Below are 16,675 nucleotides of genomic sequence, written 5' to 3'. Positions count from 1 at the left end.
AGAGAATGGTGGGTGTGGATTACACTGCCAGCAGTGGTAGCAGAATTAGATACATTATGGACATTTAAGTGATACTTGGATAGGCACATGGTAGGATTCGGTCGGCGCAACATCGAGGGCCGAAGGGCCTGTACTGCGCTGTATCCTTCTATGTTCTATGTTCTATGACAGTAAAATGTTGGGTATTTAGGTTAGTTAGATCTTAAAGCATTTAGAAGGTCGGCACAACATCGAGGACTGAAGGGCCTGTACTGTTCTATATGTTGTTTGTTGATATGATACCTATGTAAAATCACATAGTTTGAGAAATGATCAAAGTAAAAGGAACCCATTTAAAAGACTGAAATCAGATGCCATTTTTATTTTAGTTCAATAAACATTTACATGAATGTGTTGTGGTTCTGGAATGGCGAACTATTTAAAAGGTAGACGTTAGCCTGGAGTGGCTACTTGGCAGGAAGGGAGACTGCAGTTACAAGAGACAGTGCAACAATGAAATACAAATTCTATTGGAGGCAAATGTCATGCTTCAAGGGCTGTCCGCAGGCCTGAACATAGGAAAATAATGTGATAACATTATTCCATTCCAAAGAATTATTTGTGGAGCTGCCTCAATTTCTACTGTGTAACATTCAGCATCTAAAGAATTTACACTTTTTTTTGAGGAACCAGAAAAGAAAATAAACATGCATTTCAAAATCTGCACACCTGACAGTCAAAGGATTTAAAGCTGAAATTAGTGCATTTACTCCACTGGGACCAATAATCTGTACCCAGCCAGGACAGCAACTTCAGTAATGTTTGAAATTAGTTGTGCAAACTCTAGGATTCTTACCAATTCCTCTATTCAGACGTTTACTGTTTATTCATTTTGATGTTCACATGCAGTTCTGCAGTTGTGGGACATATTCCCAAAGTACAGGAATCTGACACTGAAACCTCACAATGTTTTGTGAATACAGCAGAAGCCCAGAAACTAGTGTCAGGCCACTAGTATCAAAACTGCATGGAACAAGTGAACGTGTGACTGAACACTTTGTCACTCTCCATTTATGCTGAATATCTACTTTCATTCCAACTACTAAACATTCTCAGAAATGAGAAATTCCTTCACTCCACACTCACAAGAAAAACAAATTAACTTGTGGAAGCAACATTAAGACCTGCTTACGTTTCCCAGATTTTAAAACAGTATTTCATTTTGTTGGAGAGATGACTGAAATAAGTAAGGGAGAAGCATGAGGTGGAGGCAAAAGATATTCCCTTTGGGTGATTCTTGTGCACAGTAACTGGGTTAGGCCCCTTCCTGCGCCCAAAACCAGGTTATATACTCCCTTCAATTCTTTTGTTTTACAATGAATCATAATACATCCATGCATTAATATCTTAGCACTGCTGCTAAATAATTAAAGACAAAATGGAACTTAATTTACAACGAATATGGAATACCAGTCACTCGGGCTCACCGTATGGTGGGAAATTCCTGTGTTTACAACAGTCAATTCACTGTTTCAGGATCTTTTAAAATGTAAGATTGGTAGCATGATACAATGGTACAGTACTCTATATTACACAAGAATGATTTAAAGACAGTTTTTAAACAAACAAATGAGAGCAGAAAGTGTCTTTCATTGTGAATTCTACATGAGCATCTGTGATCACAATTTATTCTCCACCCAGCATCTGCTCATCTGAGGACTTAACACTGCTGTGCATTTGCCTGTGTGAGCAAACCCTCCTTTACTTCATCACTTGGTGAGCTGGGCTCGAGGAGAGTCTCTTGTCTGTGGTCTGCAGGCCTGAAAAAACTACTAAAACCGTAGCCAGGGCACTGTATTCAGTCATCACTATCTGATAGTGTCTCATATTGGGAGGAGAGTAAGGGAGCTGGCTCGCGCTCCCACGTCCTGGCTGGAGGATGTGAGCTGGCTTGACCCATGGCTGGTGGTGCACAAGCAATCGATGTTGGTGCTACACTCATCATTCGCATTGTCAGTGGATTATAAGGGAACGCAGTTGAGCCTGTGCAACAAAACATGAAGCAGTTAATCCACATTCTTCGCTTTGTGAAATTTTTAGGTTATACTGTTGACAAAACTGAAAACAGAACGCGACGACGCCACACAACAGTTTCTACTTTTGTTTTACAATGTGTTATAACATATCCAAACATTAGTATTTTAATTAACTGGGAAGGCAATGGCCTAGTGATATTACACCAGACTGTAAATCCAGGTAATTTTCTGAGGACCTAGCTTCAAATCGCACTGTGGCAGATGGTGGAATTTGAATTTATATAATAATCTGGAATTAAGATTCTAATGATAACCATGAAACCATTGTCAATTGTTGGAAAACCCATCTGATTCACTAATGTCTTTTAGGGAAGGAAATCTGCCATTCTTATTGGTCTGGCCTCCATGTGACTCCAAACTAGTGGTTGATTAGTCAAAGACTAGTCAATGAACAGCCTAACAATCATATTCACAGAATCATACAGTACAGACCATGTCTCAGACACAATCCAAACAGCAGGACATACCCACAAGATGTGGCAGCACTGTAGTATACATTTAGGAGGATGTTGCCCTGGGAGTTCTCAACATGGATTCTTGCCCCATGAAGTCCACGGCATTAAATGAAAACTAAGCAAGGAAACCCCCAATTGATTACTACCTAGCCTCTCTCCACTCCTCCCCTGCCTGATGGATCAGTATCCTCCATATTGAACATAAATAGGAAAGAATACTTATTCTGAGCCACTCATTTCAAGTGTGACCTGTAAAGTTGCTCTGTAGCCATCTATGCGAACGTTAAAATAATGTGCTTGATGATTATGGATTTCACAGAGTTCCGACAACACAGTATATGGTTCTCCCTCACTCCATGACACTAACCTGACGGAGGTGATGGATTGGCTTCCTCATTCCGAGCATCACTGGACACGGGGATCGATGTGCTCATGTTGCCTTGTGGTGCACTCACAGGGTGGGACAGTACAACTTGGTGATCTTCTCCTTTATCGTCATATTTTCCCATTAAGGCTTTTCTGATGATGTCTTCAAGGCCAAGATTACTGGCTGGATCTGCAAAGGAATGACTCCGAGAACTGACTGAACCTGGGAGGTGGGAGGAAATAGTCATGGGGACAGAAAGAGGGAAACAGAACCAGTATGGGGAAAAGAAGAGTGATAAGGGAAAGGGTGCAGGGTGAGGGAAAGAGAGGCACAGGCAGGCAAAGAGAGAATGGGAAAACGAAAAGTCAGCACTTATTTTGCAAGCTGCAAGCTCCAAATAGCAAGACAATGGCAGCATTAACGATTAAAGCAACAGCCATGAACAGACTCAATAACTTCATTTCCTTTATACACATTGAAGAACAGAGCAATACAGACAAAGAATTCAGCAAAGGAAGTTATTGTTCCATGTCTGTACCATTCCCAATGGCTGCCTGTAATTAGCAAATTTATTTATACAAATAAATTAAATGGCCAGAACATTACAGATTTCTGGAGAAAATGGGCAAAAGATCTCATTTTTGAATTCCCCCACCCCTTCCAGAAATGCCATAGATCTTCCAAAGCAACCAAATCTACAACCCAAACTGTGTATTACAGAACAGAAGCAGGCTGTTTGGCCCATCTACTCGACACAGGACTCTCAATACCTTTTTTTCCTCTAACGGCATTAACAGCCTTTACTTCCTTTCTCCTTTATGTGGCTAGTTTTCTTTCAAAGCATCTATAGCATTCCCTCAACTAACTGGGTAAAGATGTTTCTCCTGAATTCCTGTTTAAGTTTATTTTTGGTCACTGTCTTACACTCACTACCTTTAGCTCTCGTCCTAACTGCAAGTGATAACAATTCTCTACAAGTACCATTTCAAACTATTCACCACTTTTAAAAAATTCAATCATGCGTCAATATTCTCTTTTGAAGAAAACATTGTAAGTATTTTTAAAATATTGTTTCTAATACATAAACCAGAACTGTAACTGCTCATGGTTATCCAAGTGTGGTCTAACCAAACTACTATCTAAATTCTTTCATGGGAAGTAGGCATCACTAGGTAGGTCCAAAATTGATTGTTCATTCCTAACTGCCCTTTAGAAGTAGTGCAATTCATTATGTATAACTTCCATGCAAGCTCCTTCCTTTCCAATTTTATTTTCTATCATTAAAATAAATGCCATCAAATATTGGGGGTAACACCATTCATGTTCTGGCATTACATAAAGGGGTTTGCTGAATACTGGGCTCCAAGAAAAGATCTGAACAGTTTTACACCTGTCCACTAGTTTCCAATGATTTCTGTACAGGGTCAATAAAATCTCCCTGATCTTTCACAGTCCCTAGCTTATTATTTAAAAAGAAAAGATTGTTCAATTAATTTCAAGTGAGCCACACAGCGGGTCCAACTGATGATTTTAAACTGGTGATTACTGTAATTCTTAATACGGTCGGACTCACGGTGTGACTCATTTATGTAAGCTAGAAAGAACATGTCTGCACATTGTAGCTGTTAGAGCTTGGACAAAAGCCACGCACTGGTGCATTTCATGCTGAATCGACTTGCCTTGTTTGAAATTAAACAACAGCTTCACAATTAACAGTCCCATGAGGGCATTCTCTGTGACCATGCTTTTTATCAATCAAGAGTCCACTTGTTAAACAATTAGCATCCTCATTTCATACAGTAATAATTGTTATTCCTTTCAGATTTGGTATACTTGCCATTCTGAGCTGTTGATTAGAAATTTGACATCAAGTCTTTTTTTTTGTCAGGAAGAAGTTAATAAAAACTCTCTGCCAAAATGCATAACCTATCATCTCTCAACTAAATTCCATCTGCCATTTGTCGGTTCTTTCTTCTTACAGCTAATTATTATCTTCATTATCAGTCACATCTCCAAGTTTCCAAGGTGAGTGAGACACTCTGAGCAGAACAGGTTACTCAAGTCATTCTTGGTATTGAGGGACGAACTAAAATTAACATCCCCCACCACATCGTTTATAATCAAAATTTCACCAAGAAATCTGCAATGCTTTATACACCAGTCAGCTATATGATTTGGTTAGTTTGAAAGGCAAGGCTGTTACTGTTGGCAGGTTACATTGCACAACATGCTTGCGATCCCAATTGACAAACGGAAAGCAAATAAAGGAGTAGAGCAACTGCAGCAAGGAGGGCTGGTAGACAGTATTTGGGGTAAGATCAGGTGGCCACATCAGAAACAAAACCTCGAGTTGGTTAGCACTGCCATGGTTTCAATCCATGGATAAGAAATCAGAAAGAATATCTCCTCCAGTAACAGATTACTCTCCACCCATTAACATGCTGTTCCTTTTGACAAGGAAGCTCAGAAATTATGAACAAGCTGTGTTTAGCCTGTGGATGGTATTCCATTTCATCAGTTAGCTACTTTCTGGAGAAGTTTACAAAGTCAAAACTGGGGTCAGTACACCACTCCTTTGCAGTGAAACTAATTTGGAAACTGCAGGTACGACCTGAAAAAATGTGGCTAGATTGTTAAGCAAATGACGCACCTTTTTTGTACGAAACCACACCTGGGGCGAAAGAAAGAGAAATAATTGGGTTTTAGCAGCTGAACTTCTTAAAATTAGTTTTTATTTTACAAGATGTTTTAATCTGAATGTATAAAATCAATACATTTTTACAGATTAGTAAATAGTAATCTTCTGATGTAAGCAGAGTTCGTTAAATGAGAAGGCAGGCCATATTCACTAGACATACACACGCCACCCCAAAAATGTCTGGCATGCACACCCCCAGGTTAAGGATATACCCCATTCCCAGCTTCAGCCATGACAGTCAAATACATCCACCACAAGGAGAGAGTCAGAGATGAGCATGCATAATTAGCACCCCTACCACCCTCAACCAAAATAAAAGTCAGAAACATGCCTGCACGCCTCACAGGGTCAGTCAGATGCAGCCTCAGAGAGGCAGATACAGGCACAACCCTCAGACATTCCAGGAGAATGTGCATGCGTTCCCCTCAGCCTCCCCCGAGACAGATGTGCATATGGCAACTGACAGTTGGGTGCCCATGTGGATCCCCACTCCACCCAGTCAGGGGCACATATACCCCTACCAGACAATTTGATGCACATACATCACCATCTCGCAACACTCAAGACATATATACAAACTGATTGGTAGTGAGACATGTTCAAACACGGCTCCTGCCAAATTGTGCTACATGTCTCTGCACATCCACCTTGAGACAGACAGACACAATCATGTTGTTATCTCTGCATGGACTCACTGATTGAAGGCATCCCAACACATCTGATGGACACACCCTCAGACAGACTTGTGACACCACCACCTCAGCATGCACCCCTCAGAGAGATGGACAACGTGAGCAAGCATACACACACACATCCAAGACAATTGCACATTCACACATACCTTCCCAGACACACATATGTGCATACACAAGTCAGATATGTATACCCTTCAAGTCAGTCAGATGCACAGATGTGTATACTCCTGCCTGATAATCAGAGCGAAACTACATTCCCGTAGCCTCCAAGACGACAGTTGGACCTCCCCTCACTGCTGCCACTGATGGGCTAATATACATGGCACCACGTATATTAGAACAGACAAACATGCACACTAAAGGCATGCACCACTTATACAGCACCTAACTGCAGTTATGCTCCACAGAAAATAGAGCTATCCATGAAATGCAGGGAAAATCAACAGGTGGAGAAGGAGAGGCTGGAAACTGCTGGTCTCCTGGTTTGCAAGGCAGGCATGGGAGCAGTTAGTAAGTTGCCTGCCTTACAGCTGTGAAAGGTGGTGCACTGTTTTGCAGGATTAGTGTATTGCGTGGTGGCTTCACTTTATATAGACTTTATGTTTAATATTGTCTGTTCTTAGTTGGTGCTCACAATTATCCTGTCCATCTTTCAAGATGCTCAAAACAATATCAACTTGCCTTAATATAATGTTTTTATTGGACTAAAATGTTATGTGGTGCTTCACAAGAAAGTTATAAAGCAAAGGTAGACACCGAAGCACATAAAGCAATATTAGCCAGATTGCCAAAAGCTTGGTCAATGAGGGTAGGCTTGGAGAAGCATCCCAAAGGAAGACAGAGGTAGACAGCATTAGGGAGGGAATTCCAGAGTTTATAGGCAGGTAGCTAAAATTACAGTCACCAATGGTGCAGCAATTAAAATTTGGTACACCAAAAATAGAGAAGTGCAGAATTTTGGAAGGATTTGTAAACAAGGTTGAGAATTCTAAAACTGAGGCGGTGAGTGGTTTAGGTAGGAGTGATGGATGAAGGGGATTTGCTAAGCTCGATTAAACAGAATTCCACTGAAAATAAGATTCACTGGAACAAATTGTCCAGGTTCCTTCAACAGCACCTTCCAAAACCACAACCTCTAGAGGGCAACAGGTGTATGGGAACACCACCACTTGTTAGTTCCCCTCCCAGTCACAAACTATCCTGACTTGGAAATAGGTCTCTGTTACTTCACTGTTACTGGGTGAAAAATTGAGAATTCCCTTAACAGTGCTGTGGTTGCACCAACAGTACATGGGCTGTAGCAGTTCAAGGCAGCAGTTTGTCACCACCTTCTCAGGACCTATTCAGGGATACACAATCTCATGAATGAATAAATACACAACAAAATGCTGTTTGAGTCCTGGATGATCAAAAGGAATCATTTGGAAATTGTAATTTGGACAAGATTGGAAATGGCCTTAGTTTTTCTCTGGTAGTGAAGACTGAGGATTTCAAGATTCAGAGCTCTTTGAGCTTGTGATGTGGAGACTGTCTCAGTGTTCCCAGCATACCTCGTCAAATGGCCTACCTCGTACTGAATTCATAGTGGTAGCTGCAACATGAACTTGTCATTAACACTGATACAAAGCCTCAAGTTTCACTGGCTGCGTTTCTGCAGAAAACATTTCATATTGAAATATCGACTATAAATGAGGATGCTCACTGGAAATGCTGCTCACCTAATGTTTCATACATTAATAATTACTATCACATTAGACGTCACTAGACAAAGGAGGACTCATGGGATTGAGAATAATATTTTAGCATCATAGAATGCTAGTTAACAGACAGAAAGAAAAATATGAACACAATGGTCAATTTTAAAGTAGTAGGATGTCATCAGTTTGGGGCCTTGATTACTTACAATCTATATTGACTTAGATGAGCAGAATGAGTGCAGTGTTCATGTTTGCTGACCACAGAGTTAGGTGAGAAAGTAAGCTGTGAGGAAGACTACTAATATGAAAAGGGATATTGTCAATTAGAGTGACTGGGAAAGAAAATGGCAGGTGGAATGTGAAGCTATATAAGTGCAAACATTTACTAATTGGTGTAAAACTGGGAAATCTTGCTGTTCAGAGGAATTGGAATCCTTGTCAAGGACTTTTGGAAAGTTAATATGAAAGTTAATAATACAGCAAGTAGTTACAAAAGCAAATGTAGTTACAAAATCAGAAATTGCTAGAAAATCTCAACAGGTCTCCAGCATCTGTGGAAAGAAATCAGAGTTAAAATTTTGGGTCCAGTAATCCTTAACTTCTAAAGAATCATCACTGGACCCAAAACGTTAACTCTGATTTCTCTGCACAGATGCTGCCAGACCTGCTGAGTTTTTCCAACCATGTCTGTTTTTGTTTCTGTTTCAGATTTTCAGCATCCACAGTTCTTACAGGTTTTAAAAAATATGTTATAGAGGGATTGGAATATAACAGCCAAAAAAGCTTGTGAAAATTAAGCAGGATTTTCATGAGCGCACACCTGAAGTACTGCATACAGTTTTGGTCTTTTTATTTAAGGAAGGCTTACAGATGTCTTGGATGAAGTACAGCTAAGGTTCGTGCGACTGACTCCTGGGCTGAGAGGAATGTCCTACAAGAAGTTGTTCTCTAGAATTCAAAATGATTATACGTGATCCCACTGAAGCAAATGAAAGTTATAAGGTGGATGTTGGAAGGATGCTTCGCTTGGCTAGGATGTTTAGAATTTGTTGTAACAATCTCCATAACGGTTCAATCATTGAAGACCGAGATGAGAAGCTTACCAACTTCGAAATCTTTGGAATTCTCTACCCCAGAGGACTGAGAAATTGAATACTAAGGAAATTCAGGGATACGGAGGTAATTCAGAAAGAAGGAAACTAGGAAGAATGGAGGAGCAGGCTCAAAAAGGGCCAAATGGCTGAATCCTGCCCCTATTTCTTACTTTAAATCAGACCTTACCTGATGATGTGACAGCAGGCAAGTTAAATATCTCAGTCCCAGGCTGTGCATTAGCTGCAATGATAAAGAGAATCTGTTAATAGGTAACCACACAGCCTGACGAAATAGTCAAACACCACAACCTTGAGCTGAAGTTTATTCTGAAATTATTAAGCCTTTGATTATGCCTTATTCTGTCCACAATCTTGGAGACAGTGAAGACTGCAGATGCTGGAAAAGTCAGACTCAATAAAGTGTGGAGCTGAAAAAAGAACAGCAGGTCAAGCAGCATCAGAGGAGCAGGAGAGTCGATGTTTCAGGTTGGGACCTTTCATCTTCCAGCTCCACACTTTATTGGTCCTGTCCATAATCTTGCCAGGCAGAACTGAGATGGGCACAAGATTCTGCTCTGAACCATCCAACTGGTTCTGCACAGAGGACCAGAAACTTATCTATAGGTCATGACTGGGCACCCTGAGAGAACCACTGGGTGCACATCCAAGTTGAAAATTCTAATAACAGGCTTTCTGAATGAAATCTAAAGATTATGCAGTCCCAATTAGTTGTCAAGAATTGAATATTGTGAAACTAATCATGAACTCTGCTGGATTCTCACTCAAATTAGTCTGCATTTGGCCTGCTACACTGTGTTGATGAAACTGAATTTATGTTCAATGAGATGCACCTCATTTGACAATTAATAAAAAAAAAATCAGCCTTCCAGACTCAATATTGGGTTTGACATTTTCAGGTCACAACCTCTGGCCCTATTTTATTTAGGCATTAGCTGTTGATGATGATTCTGCTATTTCCTTGCTCACAACTCTTGGAGACCACGTTGCCTCATTAGTATCTCTTCTGCCTTGCACCATCATTCATCAGCCATAACATTTTTCCTTCACCTCCATCACTCCCTTTTGCTCTTTTACACCTCTGTACTTCCTCATAAATATTTCACCTCTAACAACTTTTTGTTCTGAAGGAAGATCCTTGACCTGAACTATTAAAACTTTTTTTTTCTCTCTCTCTCTCTATACACATACTTCCAAACCTGCTGAGTATTTCTAGTTTCATTTTTATTTCAGATTTCCAGCATCACACCACTTTGCTTTTGAACATAAGGGGAGGAGAATGGGCTCTTCCTGGTCCTATTTGCCAGTGACTAGACACACAGAACAGACACTACACCTACTTTTCATCATCAAATTTAATTTTTTTTTTGTTAAGGAGGAAAATGAACTAAAGCAGTACTCGTGAAGAAAGCTTGTGAGCAACCATTTGCCAGAATAATGCTTGAAGGAGTGTGATCAGTTCGAATCTACAATAAGCCATGCAGCTGGTGCCTCTACAAATATAGATGTGGTTTGTTGTGGCAGAAATTAAAAGGTAGGATTTGAATAGATTATTTCTTGAAATTAGTCAACCACTGATAATTGACTTGGGGAGTATTGTGGTGTCCTGATTGTCCCCAGTGTCCCGAAAACACTTTCCTCTGGTAGAAGAGGCACAGTGAGTCCTTCTGGTACCTGGGTATATTTATTACTCAAGCAACATTCATGAAAGGGAAATCGTGTTTGACTAATTTATTACAGCTTTTCAAGGAGGTCTCACCCAGAGTAGGGGAACCAGTAGTTATGTTGCACTTGGATTTCCAGATGGCATTTGACAGGGACATTTAAGTGATTCTTGAATAGCAACATGGAAGTTAGTACAATGAAGGGAATGACGGTTAGTCTGATCTTGGAGCAGGGTAAAAGGCTGGCACAACATTGAGGGCTGAAGGACCTGTACTGTTCTATCTTTACAAAGTACAAAGTTACATCATAAGATAAGAGCCTATGATGTTGGTGGTAGTATATTAGTGTAGGTAGAGATTTAGCTAATGGGCAGAAACAGTGGATGGGATAAGGGACTTATTTTCAAATTGGCAACCTGTGGCCAGTGGGTTTTACAGGGATTAATGCTGGTACTGCAATTGTTTTCAACAAACACGAATGACTTAGAAGGAAGGAGGTGCACTGCAGCCAAATTTGCAGACGACACAAAAATAGCAAGGGGGTACAAAATTGAGAGAGAAATATTGATAAATTAACCAAGTGGGTAAAAAAGTTAGCCAATGGGGTATAATGTAGGAACATATTAAAGTGTTCATTTTGAAAGGGAGAGCAAATAAACAGAATATTATTTAAATGGAGAAAAACTGTAGAAAACTGCAACACAAAGGGACTTGGAGATACCTGTGCATGAATACAGAAAACTAGCACACAGGGGCAGCAGGTAATCAGGAAGGCTCATGGAATGTTGGCCCTTATTTCAAGATGAAAGTGAGGACTGCAGATACTGGAGATCAGAGCTGAAAATGTGTTGCTGGAAAAGGGCTCATGCCCGAAACATCAATTCTCCTGCTCCTTGGATGCTGCCTGACCTGCTGCGCTTTTCCAGCAACATAGCCCTTATTTCAAGGTGGTTGGAGTAAAAGAATAGGGAAGTTTTACTGCAACAATACAAGGTACGGTTTCTCATTGGTTAGCAGTGCTGCCTCACAGCGCCAGGGACCCGGGTTCGATGCCTGCCTCGGGTGACTGCCAGTGTGGAGTTTGCACATCCTCCCCGTGCCTGCGTGGGTTTCCTTCGGGTCCTCCGGTTTCTCCTTCAGTTCAAAGATGGGCAGGTTAGGTGGATTGGCCATGCAAAATTGCCCATACTATTCAGGGATGTATAGGTTAGGTGTATTAGTCAGGAGTAAATATAAGGTAGGGGGAATGGGTCTGTGTGAGTTATTCTTCAGAGGGTCGGTGTGGACTTGTTGGGCCGAAGGGCCTGTTTCTACATTGTAGGGATTCGAGGTGCTGGTGAGACCACATTTGGACTATTGTGAGCAGTTTTAGATTAGACTAGATTAGATTACTTACAGTGTGGAAACAGGCCCTTCGGCCCAACAAGTCCACACCGACCCGCCGAAGTGCAACCCACCCAGTTTTGGTCCTCTTATTCAAGGAAAGATAACATTTCATTGGTGGCAGTTCAGAAAAGGTCTTATAAGCAATGGCTAAACAGGTCTGGAGTCGAGAATGGGGTGCTGGAAAACATAGCAGGTCAGGCAGCATCCAAGCAGGAAAATCGACATTTTGGGCAAGAGCTCTTCATCAAATTCTTGATGAAGGGCACTTGCCTGAAACGTTGATTCTCCTGGCCCTCACATGCTGCCTGATCTGTTGTGCTTTTCAAGCACCCCATTCTCGATTTTGATTTCTAGCATCTACAGTCCTCACTTTCTCCTAAACAAGTTGGGACTCTACTCACTGGAATTCAGAAGAATGAGAGATGATTTCATTGAAACATATAAGATTCTTAATGGGCTTGATATGTTGAAAGCTGGCAGGATATTTCCCCTCATTGAAGAGTTTGGGCCAGAGGGCATAGTCTCAAAGTTAAGGGATGCCAATGTAAGACTGAGATGTCGAAGAATTTCTTGTTTCAGTAGGTTGAGTGTCTTTGGAACTCATTGTTACAGAGAGCTCTGAGGGCAGGATCCTTCTGTATATTGAAGGTGAGATGGATAAATTCTTGATCAGTTGGGGAATCAAGAGTTATGGGGAAAAGGCAGGAAAGTGGATGTGAGGAGTGTTTGATCAGCACGATCCTACTGAATGGTGGAGTAGGCTTGAGGGGGCGAAATGACCATAATTTAAATAAAAGATTACCTGATTTTTAAAAAAATTTCTGAGCTAAACATAGTTTAGGGATGCAGGTGTTCCTGGTGGGTGCTTACTGCCCATCACTCGCGGCTCTTGAGAAGGTGCTGGCATCATAGAATGCCTACAGTGTGGAAACAGGCCATTTGGCCCATTGGGTCCACACCAATCCTCTAAAGAGCATCCACCTAGATGCTGACCCCTATCCCCTCATAGATGACTCAAAATGAGTGCTGCTGAAGAGTCGTCTAGACTCAAATGTTCGCTTGCTGTCTCTCCACGGATACTATCTGACCCGCTGTGATCTCCAGCGTTTATTGTTTTCCAAACTAATGAATCAGATGTGTTTTAACAGCCATCCAGAACTTTCACAGGAATATTTACCAATAATTTTTTAAATTCCAGATTTATTAAATTTGTAAAATTCAAATTCTCCAGCTGCACTGGTGGGATTTGAAATGTCTCTGGATTATTGTTCCAGATCTCAAATTAACATAAGAACTATGTTAGTGCACCACTTGATGGGGTTTTAGTGTGCACAAATTGTTGCCAAATTCATTTACGTAATAAGTGACTGCACTTCAAAAGTAATTCATTGGCAGAAAGTTCTCTGGGACACCCCATACACAGAAGATGATGTATTTTAAGATTTTTCCTAAATAGGACCGCTTAACATGGCAGCTGCCTCAAACAAACCGGTCAGATGCTTCACATACTTCAAGCAAATCCTTCCAAACACTTTCTCATGTTATAGACCAAATCATCAAATCATCTTCAGCCTGGTAACACATATATCTTACACTTAATCCATTCCCTTCTTGCCATTTTAATCCTTAAATATGACCAAGGTAATAACCAGAGAGAGCTATTCGTCTAAAACAAACTATGGTGTGTTTGTGTAAATACGGTGGACAGTCACTTTAAGAACCCAATCACTTTAAATGATAATAATGTAAATGGTTATTTTGGGCAGGAAATAGCTTAATCTAACCTTGTTGTCCATAATAAACTTCCTGCTGTTTAATGCTTCAGCTTCCTCGTCTTTCTTGGAATTGAACACAAGAAAACTGGCGGAGAGAATAAAAACTGCTTCAAGATCCATCAAGTCAATCCACTGATTCATCCAAGACAAAAAAAAATCATGGTACTCAATGCAGATCTTGGAGAAACTTTGATGGAAAGAAAAGACCAGTTTCTGCACTGAAGCAGGTGCAGTCAAGCAGGGAGAAAAGGGGACATAACTCATCCTAGTGCAGAAGAAGCTGGCTGAGTACTCCACCATGGAAACACTGAGTACCCTGCACAGAGAAATGACTTGAGCTAGGGGTGTATACTCGGGGAAAAAAAAAGGCAGGAATACCATGTTTTAAACTGAAAGTGAGCAAGTGCCAAACATTTCCGTGGTACACATCCTCCTATTTACAAAATAAAGGTGAGGCAGTTTGGCACCTTGGGATTGTATGATGAAAAGAGAGAACTGGAACTGCAACACACAGAGATTCCATTATGTGGTTCAAACAAACTTGATGCAGATAGAGCCGTCCCTGTGTTCCTGAGTAGTAAGGCAGGAAATACTTTTAAACTCTTGAAGTGATACAATCAGGTGCTAAAATGTAAGAAGAACCTGCACAACCATTTTTCATCAAACTATTGGTGATTGCTAAAGGTTCAAATTCCAAAAGCACAACTGGCATGGTAGTGAATTTATCTCCCAGTTTGTAGCAATTTTAAAGAAGTTAGCAGATGCCTCAAATTCAGAGACAACTTATGTTATCAGAGACATACTGGTGTGTGATTTAAATTGTGAAGCAATGCAGAAGAGATTGCTGATGGAAAGGAACAGATTAAAGAAAGCACTGGAGACGGTCTTAATGGAACTAGCAGCCGAGAAAGTTCAACAGCTAAGCTTGAATGTCAGAATGTACAAAATGGTAGCTGAAAGATGAGCACCATGCAGATTCAAAACTCCCTTTGATGTGGAGAAACAAGTTACACAACAGAAAATTGCCCCAGTCTGCCTGCAGAAACTGCAGCAAGAAAAAGCCACTTGAGCATATTTGAGGAAGAAACGTGAACAACACACAGCAAAATTACAGAGACTGAAGAGTACGAAGAAAATCTACATGGTTTGAAAAGGTCAGGAGAAATGTCCAGATTCTCAGAGAGAAGAGGAACTGCCCTTAACAAATAGGTTATTGCTGATAACACATACCGATACTGGGTCACCCCCTTTCTGAATGGTAGACCAGTAAGAATGGAGGTGGACACTGAGTCACATTGCACTGTAACCCTCAAAAATCATACATAGAAAGCACGTGGGTAAAGTTGAGCCTTTAAGGAGTTGCATCAATGTGAATGTTCAATTATACAGTCAGTCTGAAGATTTGTCCAGTTGTCCATAGAAATATTTCAGATTTATTCGGAAAACATGGTTGGAGGAAATCAAACTCAACTAGGCTGAAGTAAATCATTTGTCAGATTCTGAGAATAACCTACCACAAATTCTAAAGAAACATGCAACGTTTTCAATGGGGAAGATTGGAAAAGATCTTTGTCAAATTAAAAATAAGGATGAGAATCAAGTACGATGATTCAAGGCTAGATCAGTGCCTTATACAATCCGATTAAAGGTCAAGGCAAAATTAGAGAGACTGTTCAAGATGAGAGTCTTTGAACCCGTAAGTATGAGTGATTGGGGGGGTCATGCCTATTTTTACCAGTGACAAAGAAAGATGTATCGGTATATGTTTGCAATTTTTAGGTCATTCTTAATCTTGCGCCATGTGCTGTGCAATATTCTTTACCTTTAATCAATGACCTATTTACTGGGCTAGCTGGAGATCAGCTTTTCAGTAAAACTGACTTAGTCAAGTCTGTCTCCAGATGAAAGCAGATCCTGAGTCACAGAAGTACTTGACGATTGTAACAATAAAGGGCCGTTCAAATACAGGAGACTTCCCTTTGCAATCACATCTCACCTGAATTATTCCAATGTGTCATCAATTAGAGTTTAAGTGGATTTTCAGCAACTGGGAGTAACAACTTCAAGACTATCAGCGAGAGAGCAAGGAGTGAGGTGAGGAAAAACTTCTTTCCACAGAAAGTTGTTAGGATTTGGAATGAGCTGCTTGGGAGAGTGCTGGAGGCAGATTCCATAGGACGTTTTAAATGAGAGCTGGAGATATATTTGAAAGGGATGAGGCCAGAGGACTACAGAGATAGGGCTGGAGTGTGGGACTGGTTGGGTAGCTCTTTTGGGAAATGGCCTCCTTCTGTACTGATCGGAAGAGGCCTAGTGTTACTTAAACGATATTTCGGTCACAGAGAGAAATGAAAGAGAGCATCTCCACAATTCAGATGCTACTCTGGAGAGGTTTGAAGATTATAGGCTAAGAGTGAGGAAAAATAAACGTGATTTTTCAAAATCTTCCATTGAACATTTAGGCCATTTCTTGGTGCTAAGGTACCACACAAATCATCTTCAAAGAAGCATCAGCACCAGAAGTGTAAACCAACTATGATCATTTTTGAGCTTGCTAAATTATTCTGGCAAGTTTGGCTCAAACTTTGCAACCATTCTCAAGCCATTGCACAATTTATTATGTCCAAACAAGAAAGGGAAATGTGAAGAACAGTATGAAAGTATTTTCACACAAACTAAAGAGAATATATTAAAATAAGATGTCTTGACCCATTTTCACCCAAAGTTACCACTGCAGGAGCAGGACAAACT

At 40.6% G+C, this 16,675-nt stretch overlaps 1 protein-coding gene across 14 annotated transcripts in view; it reads right to left on the bottom strand.

The window, feature by feature from the left end:
- Positions 1 to 341: 341 nt before the first annotated feature.
- The window catches only part of ncor1 (nuclear receptor corepressor 1), a 402,479-nt gene continuing 386,145 nt past the window's right edge, over positions 342 to 16,675 (bottom strand). For 11 of the 14 annotated variants that reach the window (XM_060848164.1, XM_060848172.1, XM_060848174.1 and 8 more), the window contains 4 exons: positions 9,269 to 9,322; positions 5,548 to 5,568; positions 2,898 to 3,119; positions 342 to 2,022 (listed from right to left, as the gene is read on the bottom strand). In XM_060848164.1, coding sequence (XP_060704147.1) covers positions 1,838 to 2,022; positions 2,898 to 3,119; positions 5,548 to 5,568; positions 9,269 to 9,322 — 482 coding nt within the window. In that variant the 3' untranslated portion in view covers positions 342 to 1,837. The remainder of the gene's footprint in view (positions 2,023 to 2,897; positions 3,120 to 5,547; positions 5,569 to 9,268; positions 9,323 to 16,675) is intronic. The other 3 variants (XM_060848173.1, XM_060848176.1, XM_060848169.1) reach the window with 2 other exon arrangements.

The sequence above is a fragment of the Hemiscyllium ocellatum genome, chromosome 31, assembly GCF_020745735.1.
Source record: "Hemiscyllium ocellatum isolate sHemOce1 chromosome 31, sHemOce1.pat.X.cur, whole genome shotgun sequence".
Classification (NCBI taxonomy): Eukaryota; Metazoa; Chordata; class Chondrichthyes; order Orectolobiformes; family Hemiscylliidae; genus Hemiscyllium; species Hemiscyllium ocellatum.
Note: the sequence above shows the minus strand (reverse complement) of the source record. Positions and strands in the feature narration are given on the sequence as shown.